The sequence below is a fragment of the Rhinopithecus roxellana genome, chromosome 1 (assembly GCF_007565055.1).
Source record: "Rhinopithecus roxellana isolate Shanxi Qingling chromosome 1, ASM756505v1, whole genome shotgun sequence".
Classification (NCBI taxonomy): Eukaryota; Metazoa; Chordata; class Mammalia; order Primates; family Cercopithecidae; genus Rhinopithecus; species Rhinopithecus roxellana.
Genome location: NC_044549.1, coordinates 128,512,579 through 128,526,736, shown reverse-complemented (window position 1 = coordinate 128,526,736; position 14,158 = coordinate 128,512,579). Strand labels below are relative to the sequence as shown.

Below are 14,158 nucleotides of genomic sequence, written 5' to 3'. Positions count from 1 at the left end.
TTAGTAGAGACGGGGTTTCACCAGGTTAGCCAGGATGGTCTCAATCTCCTGACCTTGTGATCCGCCTGTCTCGGCCTCCCAAAGTGCTGGGATTACAGGCTTGAGCCACCGCACCCGGCCAATGTGTCCTTTCTTTACACAAAAAGTCTAAACTTAGGGTTGAGAAGTAACTAACACAGCAGTCTTTGGATCTTAAACAAGGACTTCAGATGGCTTATGGCTCCATCATTTTCAAATAATATCCCTGTTTTCACTGGTTGTTCTTGATAGATACTCTGTTCCCTCAATTGGAACATCAGTGGACCCTCTCTTTCCTACCTTTAAAATTTTTCAGGGGCTTCTACAGACACTGCATGCACAGATCTCCAGCCAATGTGTTGAATGCATGTGTTAGAAAGAAGAACAATGATTTTGGGAGCAGAAGTAGCCCGGACTGAATCCTGGCTCCTCCATTCACCAACTGCTGAATTTGGGCAAATTTTAAATTTCTCTGTTTCCTTATTTATAAAATACAGACAAACTACCTCTCACAGGGTTGTAAAGAGAAAATGAAATAATGTAGGCACTCAATAAATGGTAGCAATTATTACTGTGCCTGTTGAATTAATGCAAAACATAAGCAAAAGGAACCACCACATGGCAGTATGACTTTCTAACCTTTTAATGAGATCTCATTTTGTTTGGCACAAAGATCTAGATCAGTGATCTGGTGGATGTGTTGCTTAGTGTAACTGTCCACTGTGGCGAGCATTATATTGCTGGTCCCTAGAAGCATTTAAGGAGAGGCATTATAGTCAGCAGTGGGATGCATGCCAACTGTTTTATTGATGATGCCTATTTGGACCACAAGCCCAGCCAGCATTTGGGCCTCAGGAAGAATATGGCCCCATTCATGTCATTACTCCACAATGCGGCGGAAAGACTGGACAGCTGGGGAAACTGCACCCCAATCGATGGGCTTCCGGTACTCCTTCTTGTCCAGGAGGTACTGCCTGCCACGGTAGTTGGGTAGCTCATAGAAAATCCAGACACCCTCCAGCACCTTACAGGAGTGGATCTCTCGCATATGAAATTGCTCCATGATGGAAGGGCAATCTTCAGTGGTTTCATACATCTGACCATTAAAATCCCCTTTCTCAAAGATCTGAATCTTATACTGGCCTCCACTAGGCTGAAAAGACACAGGAGAAAATGAACAGAAACCATTATGGAAATTACCAGCAGGTCAAGAACTTAGAGAGCAGTATTGCTCAGAACTTATCACCTTGAAAGCTAGATAATCTGAACTCCCATCTCACCACGTACTGACTAAAATAGCTAACTTTCAATAAGAAAAAATTAATTCTTCAAAACACTCAAGAGGCAGAGATAGCACCCTGGAAATTAGTGTAGTCATTCTTGTGATGAACTGCTCTAAGATGTTATTCAAGCCCCAGCAGCCAACAAGCAGCTACTCATTTAGAGGTAGAAAAGACTCAAGAAAATTTTTACCTAAAAGCAAGAGAAAGCAGAGGGTATGGGAAAGAGAGGGACTGCACAGTCCCCCGACTCACCAGATGAACAGCTCTGCAGGAGCTGAGGCGGTCATTGAGGCCCATCCAACGCTGGTATTCAGGGTACTCTCCCTGGGGTAAGATGTACATGTACCCAGCAAAGTTGGGCCTTTCGTAAACAGCCCAGGTGCCTCCTTCCACTTTAATGGAGTTGCAGCGACTTAGGTATGTGTGGAAATCTGCACAGTCGCAGTCACAGTCATAGCGACGGCCTTGAAAATTTTTGTCTTCATAGAAGGTAATCTGAAGTAGAGGGCCAACAGAGAAAGAGCTGAGGAGTTGGAGGGCTTAATTCACAGATAAAAATTAGGAATATAATGCCTACTTTAGAAATTTCTTTCTCCTCAATTTTGAGGAAAAATATGTAGTTGTACGTCACGTTACAACATTGCTTTCTGACAGACAACTTCAGTTGTCAACAACAGAAATGAGTACTTCCTGAAAGCTGAACATGAAGCAAAACAGAACAGGGTCCTAAGAGAAGCAAACAGTCTCAGACTCAAGTTCATTTTCCTTCCTTTATGTTCCCACAGCTCTCTGTACTTACATTACATTATAAATTATCCATTTATATGTCTACGCCTCCCACCAGAATCCTAGTACACTTTTTCCAAGGCAAGTACACTTTTTCCAAGCCTTATTTGAGCTATCAATCCTCTATGCCCATCACTTGACTTCAATAATTGTTTCATGAAGATGAATGACTCCTAGGTGATATGGAAGATACAAAGAGAAAAAACATAAACCTTAGCTTTAGAGAGCTTATTTTAGATGGATGTAGAGATTTCATATATGCAAATATATTATGTTCTTTATTATTAGTTTATTGCCAACAGAGTAGTTGCAAAGTAACAAAATGATAAGGTGCCTCCAATGATCAAGTTTCTACCACAATGCCTGGGGTAAGTCTCTGATGGCACTGAAAAATATGCAGCCCTGTGAAACCAGAAACAGTAAGTTTGGACTACAGAGTTCCCTCTCCACGATTAGCCTTACGATCTTCATCCAGCCACCTCTCTGAGCTTCAGCTTCCTATTTGAAGACTACAGCAGACTGAAGTCCAGGCTTTAAAACAACTCTCAGAGCTTTTCTGGCTAAAACAGGAGACAGAGTTCCTGGGAACTCCCAAGGATTCAGCAAGCGGTTCCTGAAAACCACGATGAAAACTACAAATGGGCTACAGAGCTTGTCCCTTGTTATTCAATAATTCCACAATATTTTCATCTTTTTTTTTTTTTTAAGATGGAATTTCAGATCAATGCTAGGTTATAAACTGAAATCACAGGTGTCATGCTTTGAACAGTTAATTACCTGGCATTATGCTGCCACCTTGTGGCTGATTTACTTTATGGACTTCAGGGGAGAAAATTATGTGAGTCATTTCAGATGAAAGGAGCAGAGCCCAGGTATTGTCTTGAGAGGATCTTTGAGCTGAGGATTGAAGGATAAGTAGGTATTTTCCAGAGGCAAATGAAAAGGAACAAACATGTTCAAAAGAATATAGAAGTGAAAGAACATGGCCCATTATAGGGACAATAAGTAGTTCATTAAACCCAGTACATATTGAACATGTGGTGAAGTATTAGAAAATAAAGCCAGAAAAATGACACAAGAACCACGCTGGAATCCCTTTGGTGATTATGAGTGAGTTGGACTTAGTAGTGTGTGTCTAGAAACAGATGGCTGCTGTGGGCCAGGTGAGATATGATGACGGCCAACCAAAACGCAACTCCAATGTGAATGATGATGAGAAAACAGTAAAGAACTTCAGGATTTGGTGACTAATTAGATGGAGGGAATGAGGAGAGGAAGAAACCAAGAATGACTCACAAAAAGGCATAAAACGTCATTCTCCTCTACCCTTGGTATTTCTTTCTATCTAGATACTAATATACTAATAATTATTTCCCTCCACCTTAATCTTTCCCTTCCCTTCCCATTTATTTCAACTATTCTCTTTCCTGTTCCCTAAAAGGGTCCTTTTTCCTTCCCACCCCTAAATCATCTACTTCATCTCCTTTACCCCCTGCCCAAATTTCTTTATGTGTGTCAGTTCCCTTCCCATCTTAGCACAGTATATAGATTTAGATACATGGATGAAGAAAAAACAAAAACCCCAGTGCTACTGCTTTCTTGCTATGTGACCTTGGACAGGGCAATTAACCTTTCTCTACAGCTCTTCATTTGCAAAACAGCATGACAGTGCCTCTTGCAGATGGTATGTTCTGAGGGTCCAAGGGGATGTTGATAAAGTACTTAGTTTAATAGCTGACTCACAATTGGCAATAAGCTTTTGCTACAGTTTTTACAGATGAAGAAGTTAAGTGATTGGCCTAATGTCACTACCTAGTTACAAGTTAGTTGCAGACAAGCTGGTGGGCTGCAGTGCAAAACTCCTGGTGAGTAATCTGTTGTTCACTTTATTTTCCTTTGCTGTCTTTCTGCCTGCACAGTTAGCTTCGTTTAACATGGCAGCACTTACTCTCTTGGACAAGAAACAAGGCTGGGCCTAAGCCTGAGGGGCCCTTCCTTGTGACCTGTGGAGAGATCTTTAGGAAGGTCAAATAACTTATCGGAGAATGGATAGATTCTAAACTCCTTAATTCATACGTTCTATTTGCCTTTGGTTTTTGACCAAATAGTCACCAAGAAGAGCCTTTGCAAAAGATATCCTATGGGAAATGAAGTTAATAATACCATCAATTTCACTTCATAGTTTCTCACATTTACTGCCTTCTGCACATTTGCTTGACTAATTATCAATATCTGCTAAGTAAAAATATACACGACACCTGATAAGGTCACCTGATGTCCACCCTCCCAGGAGACCAGCCAACCATCCAACAGTTGAAACAAAGCCCTCATCCTGTTGCTATGGAATCATTACTGAGCTCCAAGACTAAGCTCTCCTTTCAGTGGGAGACCTTCTATATCTCAGAGCCAGAGAATGTTGCACCGAGCTGTGCTCAATTTCTATTTGTAGAATAACCATGAAATCCATGCTATTGTCAGTTTAGAGGTTTTGACCCTTGGGCAAAACGTTTTGTAGAGAAGGCTAAGAAATGTGCAGAAAGTTTTCTCAGAAATTATTACAAAATTCCTATCATTATCAGGTTTATTTGTGGAAAAATGGCCTACTAATCCAATGCAGCAGAGAGAAAAATGTCTTGAGTATCCCAGAGGTAATGAAAACATACTTAGTTAAATCTATTCCTTTTGCCAAGCCCATAACTCGTCTGATTAAACTGCTAGCAGGATAGTGGGAAAGGAAGAAGCAATGAGAAAGAGTAAGAAATAATTTACTATCTCCTTTACCCTAGCAAGCAAAAGTTATTTAACTAAATGAACAACTCAGCTATAAATAAAAAAGAGTACACTATTACTACTCTGCAAATCTTTAAAAGCAGATGTTTTCATCTAAGATGGTTGTATAACAGCTTTACCTCAAGACACATGGATATCCCTCCTCTAAGGACTTAAAATTCTTTTTTAGTGGATTTGCATGGTATATTTTCAAGAACCTCAGAGCACTAAAGACACTAAATTATAGAACAAGTTAACAGGTACCTTCTGACATGATGCAACAGGAAGTACACAACATTGCCTATGTAGCTTTCTTGGTAAAGATATTTATTTTGAATCTAAACATGAGGAAACAATTAGACAAATCTAGATTGCAAGACTTCCTAAAAGACATCTAACCTAGGCTCTGAAAAATGTCAATGTCTCAAGAACAACAACAAAAGGGTAGGGGGACTTTTTTAGAGAGGCTAAAAAAATGGAAGAGAATAAAGAGACATGACAACCAAGTGCAATACACGTTTTTGATCCTGTATTAGGGGAAAAGGCCACCATGAAGCACGTTTCTGGGGACAATCAGGGGAGATTTGAATATGGTCTCAATATTAGCTATTATATTTATGGTAAATCTTGGGGACACACTAATGATACAGTGTTTATACAGGGAAATGCCCTAGTTTTTAGGAGATACATGCCTAAATACTCAAGGCAAAAGTATAATAAAGTTTGCTACTAATTTTCACATGGTTTAGTAAAGAGAAAGAGATGGAGATAGGAGAGACCAAATATGGCAAAATGTCAACAACTGGAGAATATAAGTGAAAGATAAATAAATATTCATTCAACATTTCTTTCCCATTCTTTGGAGATTCAATGGGTTTGAAAATTTTCGAATAGCTGGGGGTAAAAATCACGCAGTGGTTTTGTCTCATCAGTGGAAGAGCTAAAAAGAAAATGAAGGCATATTCCCTCATTCCCAAAGCCCTACCTGAGAGAATAATTTCCAATCCAGCAATTGTGAGTCAAATATTTTAGAGGCAATTTTCTGACTGTAAGGGAGCACTTCATTTGGGGAACAAGTAAAAATAATTGCTTGAATGAAGGAGAGATGTAGGAGTTTATTCACCTGATTAGCCCATCCACTTTGGCCTTTTAGAACACTAATGGTTGAGGCTACATTTCAGAAAACAAAATTTTAATTGATTATTAAAAGTTTTCTTCTCCATATAATCCCCATTAGCATGTCTTATTCCTATGGAGAATATCAGTTGCATAGAATATTAGTTGCTAGAAGGCAGAAATAATAGTGATATTTATAAATTATTTACCTGTATAGTATTCAACATAGCACCATACATAAAGATAAACCCTTAATAAAGTGTTTGGTAATTCTGTTAAGAGTAGAAAATATAATAAGCATTTCTTAATCTTCTCTCTCAATCCCAGTTCTCTAACCACTATCATATTCACCTCTAGGCAAAGAAGCAAAAGCTTTTCTGTGTGTTTAATGCATCATTAGGTGAAAAGTGGGTAGGCTAAAAATCAATATGACTACTTACCTTGGTTCCAGTTTTAGACATTTTTGGTGCACAGACTGGTTTTCCCAGTGCTGAAAGAAATTCAGGAATGGCTACAGAGAGTTAGAGGCACAGTGACATTTATATGGGCTGGTTTCAGTCAAACATTTGCTTAGTCATGAGAACAGGATCCAAAAATTGAGTCAGTCATTTAGATGCTATTGATGGTTTCTAGAAAAAACAATTGGGATTATAAAATAAAGGAAAGCTTCAGTACCGCCTTTAATGCTTACCAAGCCCTGCTGCATTATAGACTTTGCTGAGTCAAGAAACCAAAACCCAGACAAAGTTGTAAAAATTAAAAACAAAAGAGTCCCTTTTTGCTTTTTTTTTTTTTTTTTAATAGGAAGCAGCCTCTCTGAAATTCCTAATGTCCTTTTTCTTCAACAAAGCTTGTGAGAGGTAAGAGTCAGAAGACTATCTCTAATTCTGGACAGAAGCGACATGTTCTAAAAGCAACAAAACTTACATGACAACTAAATGCAACGCATGATCTTGTGTTTGGGGAAAACAGTCACTATAAAGAACACTGCTGGGACAATCAGAAACATTTTAATATGGACTGTAAATTAGATAATACTATTGTACCAAAGTTTCACTTCTTGAATTTGATCATTGTACCATGACTAGGTAAGAGAATGTCTGTTTCTAGGACATGTATGCTATCATTTAGAAGACAGGTTCAAGATGTCTGCAACCTAACTCTCAAATTGTTGAGCAAAAATGAAACAATACTATCATGTGGAGAGTGGTAAAGAGAATGTAGCAAAATGTTAACAACTGACAAATCGAATCTAGACAAAGGGTATGTTAAAGTTCACTGACTTATTCTTGCAACTATTATTTAATTTTTTCAAAACACAATTTCTTTTGAGAAAAAGAGCTCTAATCCATAAGAACGGTGCCACTGTATGTAGAAAAGTGACTTGGGACTCCTGAATTTGCCAAGGGTTAGCTAACTAAACACAACCTGCTACCAGCTAGGTGGTCTTCTTGGCCCACAATACAACATTCGAACCTGTTCGGAGAACATTTTTTGGCCCTGATACACCTCTGACTTTAGGAATGAGATTGCATCTTATGTAAATACAAAACAACAACAACAACAAATTAACTTTTCTCCATTTTTAACTTTAACTGATCAAGTATATTCTCAAAAGTCCAACTTCCTCATCTTCCTATTAATAAAACTATCCAGCAAATATCTTAATAAATGGGATGTATTATGGTCAATTCAGAAAATGGCAAACGTGCCTTGATATAAAGATTACTGAGAAAATATTAAGCTATATGCTTAGTTTTCTGAATTTTATAAACTTTAAAAAAAGTATCTGAGTATCATTTATTTCATTAACAAATAGCAATATCTAAAATATATTTCTGTTACTCCAGTGTTTATTTGGTAATAGTCTGCTTCTTAAATTTCTTCTTAAAATAAAAACTATGTAAACTTCAATTAGAATTAAACATTCTGAGGGTTAATTTTTACTTTAGAAATACAAAAGACTTTTTTGATGGAATTACTAATTAAATGGCCAGAGAGCATACGAACCAATGTTTATCAGCAATCTGATTCGTTTCACTCGTTTGGTAATTTGACAATTTCACTCACTTATCTGAAAGAAGGTTTTCCCAGTCAAATGGAAACTTTACTTGACATTTTGAGGAATGACACTGGAAACCTTTTCTAAAATTAAAAGTAAAGCTATATCTTTTACAAAAAAAGGAAATAATTCTTCGGAGTTTGTTTATTGAAAATTTGAAGCAGGACGTGAAAAATAAAGATTTTTGGCCGGGCGCAGTGGCTCAAGCCTGTAATCCCAGCACTTTGGGAGGCCGAGACGGGCGGATCACGAGGTCAGGAGATCGAGACCATCCTGGCTGACACGGTGAAACCTCGTCTCTACTAAAAAAATACAAAAACTAGCCGGGCGAGATGGCGGGCGCCTGTAGTCCCAGCTACTCGGGAGGCTGAGGCAGGAGAATGGCGTAAATCCAGGAGGCGGAGCTTGCAGTGAGCTGAGATCCGGCCACTGCACTCCAGCCCGGGCGACAGAGCGAGACTCCGCCTCAAAAAAAAAAAAAAAAAAAAAAAAGATTTTTTTACACAATTTCATTAAGTTCCATACTTTAAGGACTAAAATATAGTATAAAACTATTTCTGCTATATCTATATACCAACAAATCATACTTTCTTTCCAATTATTTTTTAAAAGGAGTAGCAATTTCCTTTTAAATAGTTACAAAGAACTATAAAACTCTTATTTAACTCTAGAAAGAATAAAATTCTTTCATCACACAAATGAAGATACATACTATAGTTGCAAATCTACACTCAGTTGCTTTAATATTAACACACATACAATGGTACTACCTTCACCAACTTTTTCATTTGGGCATCACAAAGATGAGTCCTCTGATGTTCTATAAACAATACGTTTATATAAAAGTCAGAAGTTTAGCGAAAATTCAGCCTACACAGTAATAAATGAATATGGAATGGAAATCAAAGTTCTTAAGTAGGACAGAAGGCTGGGTGTGGTGGCTCACGCCTGTAATCCCAACACTTTGGGAGGCTGAGGCGGGTGGATCACGAGGTCAGGAAATCGAGACCATCCTGGCTAACACGGTGAAACCTCGACGCTACTAAAAATACAAAAAAAATTAGCCGGGTGTGGTGGCGGGCGCCTGGAGTCCCAGCTACTCAGGAAGCTGAGGCAGGAGAATGGCCTGAACCCGGGAGGCGGAGCTTACAGTAAGCGGAGATTGCGCCACTGCATTCCAGGCTGGACGACAGAGTGAGACTATCTGGAAAAAAAAAAAAAAGGACAGAAAAGTCCCAATGTCTCTTAAGCAGCAAGAGCACCTTCCCAATTTAGTTTCAAGATGAGCACTATCCTCCATTTATCCTTGTATTTCCAGGGCCCTGAAGATCAAAGAAAAAATAATATTAATCACTTAATTTTCTATTGCCTTCATGTAAATAATTTTAAAACTCTATGTTTAAAAAATCACATAAATTATCAAGGTCAATTGATAGATTAGAATGTAAAATACACAAAGTTTAAGGTTAACAACATTCCTTTTTGCTAGGTGTAATGTTAGATCATAATAAAAGAGAAATTCATACATGAATACAAAAAACTGTTAAGCAGTGAAAATTAAACAAAAATTTTTACCCGCTTATTGTTCACATTTCTTTTGCATAATCTCCATCAGATTTCTAATTCTTTTTTTTTTTTTTTTTTTTTTTTTTTTAAGAGATCACTCTGTTGCCCAGGCTGGAATACAGTGGTGCAATCATAGCTCATTGCAGCCTTGAACTTCTGGGCTCAAGGGATCCTCCAGTCTGTGTCCAGAGTAGCTGGGATTACAGGCATGTGCCACCATGCTCAGCTAATTTTTAAATTTTTTGTAGAGACAGGGTCTCATTATATTGCCCAGGCTGGTCTTGAACTGCTGGCCTCAAGAGATCCTCTCACCTCAGCCTCCCAAAGTGCTGGTATCACAGGCATGGGCCACTGTGCTCAGCAAAATTGCTAATTCTTAATTCTCAGTATTTATGAATAAATATTGCTAAATTCTTTAAAAAAATACACCCTTAAGAAATGTAAATATATAAAGTAAAAAATACACTTTTACAGCTTTGGAAAACTGCAGTTCCTTAAAAAGTTAAACATATTCCTCACAATTCCACTTCTACGTATATACCCATGAGAAATAAAAACAAATGTCTACACAAAAACTTGTACACAAATGTACACAGAGCATTACTCACAACAGCTGAAAAGTAAAAACAAGCCAAACGTCCATCAACTGATGAACAGATAAACAAAACGGTAGATTCACACAATGAATATTATCTGGCCATGAAAAAGAATGCAGTACTGATACATGGCTACCTGGATCAATCTTGAAAATACTATGCTAAGTGAAAGAACCCAGACATAAGAAGTCACATGTCACATAATTCCACTTACATAAAATGTTCAAAATAGACAAAGTAGATTAGTGGTTGCCAAGGGCTAAGGGGAAGAGGAAATACAGGGGGTTGGAGGAATGAGGAGTGGCCTACAATGTGTACGAGCTTTATTTTGAGGGTGATGAAAATGTTCTGGAATTTTTAGTGGTGATAGTTGCGCAAACTTGTGAATATACTTAAAAACAACTGAATTCTTTACTTTAAAAAGGTGAATTTTACTTCCCATAATATTATGTGGTAATATTTTAACTCAATAAAATTTTTAAGAAGTTTTCTCCTACCCTAGACACCCAATCTCATTCCTCAAAGACAAACACTGTTTATAATTTATTTATATTCTTTCAAAGATTGTTAGGCATTTAATTAGCATATAAATACATTGCATTTGGGGTGTTTCTAGTCTACAGTTTTTTCAAACAATGCCACATCCAACATCTTTGGTTACAAAATTTCAGTTAGATAGGAGGAATACATTTAAGAGATCTAATGTACAACATGGTGACTGTCGTTAATAACAAAACTATGTATGGGGGAATGTGGTACCTTTGGACAGTATAACTTGTGCCAGGCAAAAAGCAAAAAAAGACAAAATTTGGCCATTATATTGGCCCCAAATTCTACAGGCTCCATCTGAATATTTTGGTTGGTTTTCTCACTATAAAATATGGTAAATATAGGTACACAAAGGTCTGTGTATGCTGGTAGGAGTGGTAAAAAAAAGTTTGGGCATGTTTACTATATAATATTCTGTACCTTTTTTATTATGCTTGAAAGATTTCCCCAAAAGAATCTGTTTTAAGTGGTATAAATGCCTACCAGTGTTTGCATGTAAGATCCTTATCCAGCCGCTTGTTTGGAGCCTGCTGCTGGGGGTACAAGGCTATCCAGCTGTTGGCGATGTCCTGTATTAATCAACCATTCATAAAACTTGTTCTCTACCAGTACCTGGAACTGCTTCCTTTGATCCCTAAAATTGCAATTGAGAGTAAAAAGAATGTAAGAACATGAATTCATATAAATTGTACTCTAAGCAATTATACAATAATAGGATAATGTTAAATGATTATTTCTTGTTATCCTTTTGTTCTCACTGTTGAGAGTACACTGGACACCCCCACCCCACAAAGGATTGATCAGATACAATGTCCTCTTTCTAAACACTTATTCATTGTCAGATATTTACCAAGGACCAAGTGAACACAGGGTAGTGTTCTGACTGATGGGGATAAATGTATAAAGAGAAGAGACAATGCCCCTGTCGAAGCAGGATGACATTTCATGACTCCAGAGGGCACCATTCACATTGTGATCTATGTAATCCATGCTCCTGAGGACTGTATATTCTAGCAGGAAAGATAGGTAGAAATAAAATAAATAGGCCGGGCATGGTGACTCATGCCCATAATCCCAGCACTTTGGGAGGCCAATGTGGGCGGATCGCTTGAGGCCAGGAGTTGGAGACCAGCCTGGCTAACATGGTGAAACCCTGCCTCTACAAAAAATATAAAAATTAGCCAAGCATAGTAGCACGTTTGTAAGTCCCAGCTACTCCGGAGGCTGAGGGCAGGAAAATCACTTGAACCCAGGAGGTGGGGGCTGCAGTAAGCTAAGATCACACCACTGCACTCCAGCCTGGGCAACAGAGTGAGATGCTGTCTCAAAATCAATACAATACAATACAATACAATAAAAATATAATATAAAGTTAAGTAGTTCTAGGTGCCATGGAGAAAAATAGAGCAGGGTGAAGGAATAGAAAGTTCTAGAAATGTTATTTCAGAGAAAGAATGGACAGAGATGGCCTCCCTAAGATAACATTTGAGCTCAGGTCTAAATGAAATGATAGAGTAAGCAGAATGAGTATTTGAAGAGGAATATACCAAGCAGAAGAGACCAAAAAAAGTACAAAGGTTCTAAAGTGAGCATATTTCACATGTTCATGATAAGAAAGAGAAGAGTAGCTCCTGACAGCCAGGAGCTAGCTTAGTACTGTCAGCTAGGCCTTGGTGTAGGATCTGGACTTGCTATTGTATTCTTTTGTTGAACACAAACAATACCTCAAACCACCAACATTAGACAAAGCCACTCTGGGATGATGATAAACCAAAGAACAAGATCACTCTGTAATAGTATCTCAGTTCAGAAACCCCCACACCAACCTCCAAAAAAATGTTGTGACCCAAACCATAAAACACCAAACACTCCTTTCCTGGAGGAGTGGCTGCTACTTCTTTATAATTACAGTTTTAGCTCTTCCTTCCTTCCTCTTGCCTTAGATATAAAAATTATTAAACTGCCAAATTGCAGATTACTCTCACTTCCAGATAGTCCTGCTTCCTAGAACTCTCCCCCAAATCACTAATACAAGCCAAAATCCAACGACAAGTTCCTTTTAACACCTATTTACTGAGTTGAAACACAGTTTTCCATGTTCTCCAACCTTTTACTGAGAAGAAACACACTTCTCTCCCCTCTTGCCATGAGTCAACACAATCTACCTTTGTTCTACAGAGGTGTTCCTGGTGGTCTTTGGTCAGAGGGCAGTGATTAAGTGATAGAAAGATGACTGCTGTATGCCGAGAAGGAGTAAATGAGGAAAAGAATGGCAGAAATTGAGGAAGAGAGCCTAGTAAGTATGGTAAAGGCTTTGGATTTTATTTTAAGTATGAGGGGAGGCCATTAGAGGGGTCAGAGCAGGGAAATGACATGATCTAATCACTGTTAAAAGGATCACACTGGCAATTTGTTTCAAACTGATTTGTCTTCCTATATTCCCCAAGTTAAATGGACTACTTTCATTGTTTCTGGTATCACTGTGGATCTCACCACTTGAAAACACTACGATTCAGAGTCAGCATTTATTAAGTGCTTACATCCCACACTCTGCACATATGTATAAGCTTTTCACATGTCAGAGAATCTAAGTATTTAATCATTTCTTGGCCTTTTGGCTGAGATCAAGTGTAGAGAATCTAACCATTTAAATACTAGAACCATTCAAACAACAGAATTGCTTTAAAAGAATGTTTTTTCAAGATCATCCATTTTTACAACACATTATTATAATGCTATTATTGTACAGTATGATATGGTATGACAATATTTGAAAGAAAACAATGAAGACACTAGAGGCATTTAAGAACCTCTGATTACTGAGAAGCCAGAACAGAGAAAAAAAAGAACCTCTGGAACCAGGCTGACTAGGTGTGAATCCTGGCTCCTGTGTGACTTTGTGTAAAGTATTTAATTCTTCAGTTCTTCGGTTTCCACACCTGCAATAAGCCGTTTTTACGAAGAATAAATGAGTTAGTACATAGAAAGTGCCTAGAATGGTATTGGATTATGTGGCATATTCTATGTATGATTTTTAAAATTCATATAAGTCTTATATTTGCTAACTAAACTTTAGCTTCTTAAGAAAAGGGAGTCTAATATTGGATATTTACCCACTCCCATCCCCAACCTAACAGTGTTTGAAATACTAATTTGAAATCCAAACCGCAATTTAAAAACACACTTTTTTTTTTTGAGACTGAGTTTCACTCTTGTTGCCCAGGCTGGAGTGCAATGGCGTGATCTTGGCTCACTGCAACCTCTACCTCCTGGGTTCAAGTAATTCTCCTGCTTCAGCCTCCCTATTAGCTGGGATTACAGGCACACCCAGGTAATTTTTGTATTTTCAGTAGAGACAGGGCTTCACCATGTTGGCCAGGCTGGTCTCAAACTCCTGACCTCAGGTGATCCAC

At 38.1% G+C, this 14,158-nt stretch overlaps 2 protein-coding genes across 4 annotated transcripts in view; both read right to left on the bottom strand.

The window, feature by feature from the left end:
• Nucleotides 1-645: 645 nt before the first annotated feature.
• CRYGS (crystallin gamma S) lies at nt 646-6,558 on the bottom strand. Its single transcript, XM_010376608.2, has 3 exons — nt 6,413-6,558; nt 1,554-1,796; nt 646-1,171 (listed from the first exon to the last, which is right to left on the bottom strand). Exons 1-3 carry the CDS (start codon nt 6,431-6,433, stop codon nt 899-901), a joined length of 537 nt encoding a protein of 178 aa, XP_010374910.1. The 5' UTR covers nt 6,434-6,558; the 3' UTR covers nt 646-898.
• TBCCD1 (TBCC domain containing 1) overlaps nt 6,481-14,158 on the bottom strand; it is a 22,482-nt gene continuing 14,804 nt past the window's right edge. The window contains exons 7-9 of one of the 3 annotated variants that reach the window (XR_004057364.1): nt 11,229-11,379; nt 9,297-9,356; nt 6,481-6,601 (exon numbers count right to left, since the gene is read on the bottom strand). Coding sequence is in view for 2 of the 3 variants with exons in the window: in XM_030930930.1 (XP_030786790.1) it covers nt 11,250-11,379 (130 nt within the window). In the remaining variant the exon portion in view is untranslated. Of the gene's footprint in view, nt 6,602-8,751; nt 9,357-11,228; nt 11,380-14,158 lie in introns of those variants that run through there. The other 2 variants (XM_030930930.1, XM_010376609.2) reach the window with 2 other exon arrangements.